We start from the raw sequence: 5,973 nt of genomic DNA, 5'->3' as shown, positions 1-5,973 counted from the left end.
AATTGAACTTGACCTCTTTTTTTATACATCACGCTATTACTGAGACTATATATTATCATGGAGATAATCTCTTTTTATTTCCTTATGTCAGCGTATCCCTTATCATAAGGTTCTCGGTCTCAGCTGCATATATATAAGAACTATTTTAATGAAGATACTAAAAATATTTTTTTTATGATGATTTTTGTTTAAAAAATATGGCTTATTTGTTTAGTCATATTTTAAATAAAAATAACACTATTATAATGTATAAAAATTAAACTCTACAATTTATTATTTAATAGTTAAAATGAAATATTTTTACACAATGATAATTATAAAATCTTCATTAAAATAACCACTTTATACAATATGTTAGGAAAATAAAAACATCTTGCGAGTAGTTCCATTCATGGTTCAGTTCTCGTCCATAGATCATAGATGTATTTTTGGCTGCACTGCAAAGTGAAAAAGATTTCTTAAACATAGCTTTGACACTGATAAAAGTAAAACACAATTACTAGAAAGTATTTGATAAAACACTACAAGTGATTTTATGATACGATATTAAAGTTGACTTAATTTATTGTTGTTAGATTATTCATTTGTAAATTTTTGTGTTTTAAATAATTATTTCTTACGTTAAAAAAGTGTATTACAAGTTTCATATTTTTTAAAAATATAGTCTCTAAATAATTTATAAATATGAGTTTTTATAGATCTCTTAACTAATTTTTAAAATTAAGTTGAGCTCATTAATTTCAGTTTTAATAAATTTGATAATTAAAATTTATCAACAAATAATTGTATATTAAACAAAGTCAATAAAACTATTTAATTAAATGTTATATAAGAACCCAGCAGTAGATGGTATGCATTACCAATGCAGAAAAGTTTAAGGATATATAATTTTAGTTTTAGTTAGTATTTTAGTTAATAGTTTAAAATTTTTAGTTTGCCAATTTAATATCATATTTCTAGATAATACTTTTAAATATTGTTGATTAACATTTAACCAAAAACAATAAATTATATTGACTCTATAATACTATTGTTACCAATATAAAGACAATAGAATTCATGAAATTGTAAATGGTGTATATTATTATGTAATAAGTATATGATTACCAAGTGATCAATACATATATATATATATTATTAGACTAATTCTATACGGTGGAAACTCATCTGCAGTCGACTGTAGGTGAAGTTGTTTCTGGATGGTTGACACGTGTTACTATATGGTTTAAAAAAAATTGATTTATTTTAAAAGTAGTTATTTGATCTACTTAAACCGATTTTTTTAAATAAACCATTTATATAAAATAAATCGATTTTTTTTAAATCATATAGTAACACGTGTCAGCCATCCAAGAACAACTTCACCTGCAGTCGACTGACTGCAGATGAATTTCTGCCATTCTATATATGGTGCCTACGAACTTTTAAAATTAAATATTTATTCTTAACTTTAGATACCACTTTTTAGACACCATATCACCTTGTACTCATAAGTCATAACTACACAACACACTCCTAAATTTTGCTATACTTGTAGAAAGTAGCACATATGAGGTAATACACAAAGTTGATGCCACTAAAGAGGACTAACATCCAATACACATTATCAACTCTCCCATAATCAATGTTATCAGGCAACCAATGAGTACTTCTACGAATTTCATGAGTCAATGCAGTGATTAGATAAAATGCTATCCCTATGATCAAAGAAATCATGGCCGTTGATGTGCTACTCAGTGCTTGTGGGAGTTGTTGGTAATAGAATGCAACTTGCCCCGGAAAATGAAAAGCTTCTCCGACACCAACCAACACCAATTGTGGGAACAACCAAAGTATAGACATAGACTTGTTTGCATCATGGAACATCTTAAGCCTCTTCGATTCAACAATTGCTGAAACAACCATACCCAGGATATTGAACACGTGTCCTACTCCTATTCGTTGGAGTGGTGTGGGTGTTTTTCCAGTTAGTTTTTGATAGAATGGCCATAGGACCCTATCAAGAAGAGAGAGGAAAATAGATGTGGAGATTAGGAGTATGACGCCAAGGGAGCCTGCTGGGAATTTGAAATGGGGTCCTAAGTGAGCTTCCATTACCAATGCTTGAAGAAGTGATAGGTTAGATTCCATTCCTATTGGAATTGCTAGGAATATACTTGAAGTCAAGAGTGGCAAAATTCCAATCACTTTCTTAAAATCTTCCACTTGTTGAACACTGCATAGCCTCCATGATTTCTCAATTGAGTCTCCCTCAGTAACCAGAGCCGCACGATTGAAAAACCTGCATTAAAAAATAGAAAAGACAGATGTAATTAAACCATCGTATAAAATGTCAGTACATCAAAATTAAAGGTAATACTTAAAAGGCTAATTCTATGGTGCTTATGAGTTGGTATCTAAATTTTGACTAACTTATCTTTTGTAGTAAGTTTTAATTTTTTAAAAATTATTTATTGTTATATCTTTTATATTAAATATTATTTTTTAACTTTTTTTAATAAATAGACACCACCTTTTAGGTATCATAGCGTTCACCTACTTAAAAAAACATAAAGAAAAACCTAAAACAATCCTGATAATTACCTCAAAAGACAACGAGGTCCTTGACAAAAAAAAATTCAACCCGACCCCTGACAATTATTTCGAAAGGACAATGAGGCCTCTGTGCCAAAAAAAAGTCAATGTTTTTTTTGGTACAGAGGCTAATCAATCCCAAAAGAAAAAGATCAACGACCAGATTTGGTGTTTTTTTTCTTGAGGGCCTCATTGTCCTTTCGAGGTAATTGTCAGGACTAGATGGGATATTCACTCGAAAACAGAATCCAAATAAATAAATAAACAGTACCTGAATCTTTTTGCTGGTATTGCGGACACTGGTGGAAGCGTAGCATCATGATGATGAGCACCATTGTAGTAGTCATGTGTTGATGATGAAAGCTGAGATTTCCACTTTCGAATAGAAGCAACAGGAACTCTTGCAAGATCCACAAAGGCGCTTCCTTGTGGAGTTTGAGGGAGATAATAGCGGTACCCCATCAAGAAAACCATGACACCAATCATGTTTGACACCACACATATCCAGAACCCCACACCCCAACTCACATTATCTTGAATGTAAACCACTCCGGTGAAGCCTGCAACTGAAACAACGTACCAAGTGAAGAAGAACCAGTTGAAGAAGATGTTTTGATGGTGAGTGTTATCATGGAACTGGTTTGCTCCAAGTGCTGCTGTTGTGAACCGAGTTCCACCGAAACCAATTGCTGCTAGCGCTATTCCAACGTATAACACACCATATTGCATCATAGAAGCTGCTTCGCATAAGTTTGATCCATTGTTAATGCACTGTTTAGGCCTTAATGATTTTATGCTTGCAGTCAACGCAAATACAATTGTGCCCTGCAATCAATAATAATTTAGTCAAACCTGTCAAATTATTTAATAACTCTTAATTATCAACTTCACGAATTTTTAACTAATTTAATTATAAAAGTGAAGTTATTAGTACCAGCAAAGAGACACAAGAGGAAACCAAGACAAGAGTGAAAGAGCCAAAGAAACAGTCAGCAATGATAGCAGCAACAAATGGGACTAGATTAGTGGTTCCATTAACCACATTTGAAATCTGAGTAGCACTGATGCTCTTTATATTGAACTCTTGTATCAGATATACAATCAAGTTTGCCCAAATCCCTGAGCTTGCAAGTGTTATTCCAGCTACTGTGGCTGTCATCAATCACCAAATATTAGAAAATGCATTTATGAGAGAGGTCACTCACTGAATATAATGATGCATACAAAATATATACCAATGATGAAGGGGAAGCTTGGCCAACCACCTGGCTTGCTGCCACTAGTATTGTTCTTCCGAGCTTCTTCTTCTCTCAGGGATGAGTGTGTCCTCTCCATTATTAATTCTTTCTTGCACTTCAACTTTATTTTAGCCTGTTCTTAAAACTTCATTTTATAGGAAGCTTGCTTTACCTACCTCATGTCCACCAATGTTGTTTAAAAATAACTTTCGTGTAATTCCGGGTTTTGGTAAGTAGATAATGACTTTTGTAAAAATATGAACAATGACCTTTAGAATTGATCCAATAAAATAAAAAAATACTTCATCCTAAATTACCTCTTAAACCTTAAAATTAGGATAACCATATGCACAGAATTGAACATCCAACCATTGTTAACTGTGCATGAGTAAATTGAATTAAAAAAAATAACCATCTCATTAGAAATAATAATGAACATAATCATCTACATACATATTAAATTGTGTTGGGCCAACCGTAGAGAGCTCTCGACCATCGGAGAGACTTCGGGGAGGAATCAAGCGAGAGAACATAAGATGAGAAGAAACTACATCCAACTCAAAACCTTAAGATAGTAAGTTAATGGGTCTCTCATCTTATAAACTACTCACTCTTTCTTGCTTTCTTTGATGTGCAACTAATTTCAACGCTCATCACACTTGCAACACTAATAAACTGAACATCCGACATATTTATTATTCGCGTTATTTAGTATTTTCATTGTCTACCTATATTTTTTCAATTTTAATTGACTCACTAAATCGGACCATTATTACTGTTTGTTATTATGGTGAAATTAAATCATTATTCCTATCGACTTAAATCGATAAAAAGAGATATATAAATAATTATGCCACAACATAGTACTTATCCAAAAAATTATTTAGATTTTTGTAAATTTTCATATAAATTTTTTTATTAGTCTTGTGCTAAAAAAATTTCAGATTAAGAATCAAATTCTAAACTTTATACATATCTCTGTTATCAGTTTAAATTTTTAGAAAAAATAATACTATATAACAGCTATTAGAAATCTTATTAATTTAGCATAACTCGTTTCAAACTTTGAAAAAATAAGTCTTTCTATTTCATATAAATTTCAGTATTTAAAACAAATCTCAAGTTACTAAGGAAGCTAATTACTTAGCAAGGTGTCCACTAATAATACCTTGACCAATTTGATTATGGTCCTATATGATGATTCACAATTACAAGGTTTTGTCCTCCTTTGATTTTTGTCTTGTTTTGTTCAATTCTCTTTAGTTTGATGGAAAGTGATGTGTTACTATACCCCTTTAGAATAATGTAATTTCAACTCTAGAACTTCTTCACCAACCATTTTGCGCTTATCATTTCGCGTTAGATGAAAGGAAGTGATGTATTTTTTGTGACATAATAAGATATAAAATAGATTGATTTGCATTGGTGCATCTTACACGAGGCAAATAAAAAATAATTATATCTTTAATTTAATAATTTTTATGATCTCTTTTTATCGGTTTAAATTTTTGAAAGAAGTAGTATCACAACATCTCCTTAATTAGGGACGGATTCAGGTATTGGAGGAAGGGGGCACTTGTCCCACTAGGTTTAAGAAAAAAAAATCTATATAAATTAATATATTTATTCTAATGTAATTTATTTTTGTCCCACAAAAATTTATAAAATTTTATTTTGTGATTCATGTTAAAATAATTTTTTTTATTAAATTTTTAATATAATTAACAATATTCAATAAAATTTATTTTAAGATATATATATTTTTATCCTCACTTTTAAAATTTTCTGCCGTCACTGTCCTTAATCAATTTTTTTTTAAAATTTCTTAGGAAGATACCCGCAAGGTGTCCACCAAAATACCTGGCCTTAACCAATTTGATAATGGTCTATGTTGATTCAAAATTACAAGTTCTTTGTCCTCGTTATGTTTTTGTTTTATTTTGTACAATTCTTTTTAGTTTGATTGAAAGTTATGTGTTATCTTTTTGTTTAGAATAATATAATTTGAATTCTAAATCTTCTTCACCAAACTTTTTGTTTATCTTTTAGCGTTAGATGAAAGGAAGTGATGAAATTTTGTACCATATGCATGATATAAAATACATCGATTTGCATTATATATTGGTGCATGATGCGTGCATAATGAGGCAAATAAAAATTA

The 5,973-nt window shown here is 30.5% G+C and overlaps 1 protein-coding gene across 2 annotated transcripts; it reads right to left on the bottom strand.

The window, feature by feature from the left end:
- On the bottom strand, positions 1,438–3,967 carry LOC107614496 (protein NRT1/ PTR FAMILY 2.6). 2 transcript variants are annotated; one of them, XM_016316693.2, is made up of 4 exons: positions 3,810–3,967; positions 3,509–3,726; positions 2,846–3,399; positions 1,438–2,281 (listed from the first exon to the last, which is right to left on the bottom strand). In XM_016316693.2, exons 1-4 carry the CDS (start codon positions 3,907–3,909, stop codon positions 1,516–1,518), a joined length of 1,638 nt encoding a protein of 545 aa, XP_016172179.1. In that variant the 5' UTR covers positions 3,910–3,967; the 3' UTR covers positions 1,438–1,515. The 2 variants fall into 2 exon arrangements, with proteins under 2 accessions (XP_016172179.1, XP_020964259.1); XM_021108600.1 differs by having other exon boundaries at positions 3,840–3,941.

Source organism: Arachis ipaensis, chromosome B08 (genome assembly GCF_000816755.2).
Source record: "Arachis ipaensis cultivar K30076 chromosome B08, Araip1.1, whole genome shotgun sequence".
Lineage (NCBI taxonomy): Eukaryota > Viridiplantae > Streptophyta > Magnoliopsida > Fabales > Fabaceae > Arachis > Arachis ipaensis.
Note: the sequence above shows the minus strand (reverse complement) of the source record. Positions and strands in the feature narration are given on the sequence as shown.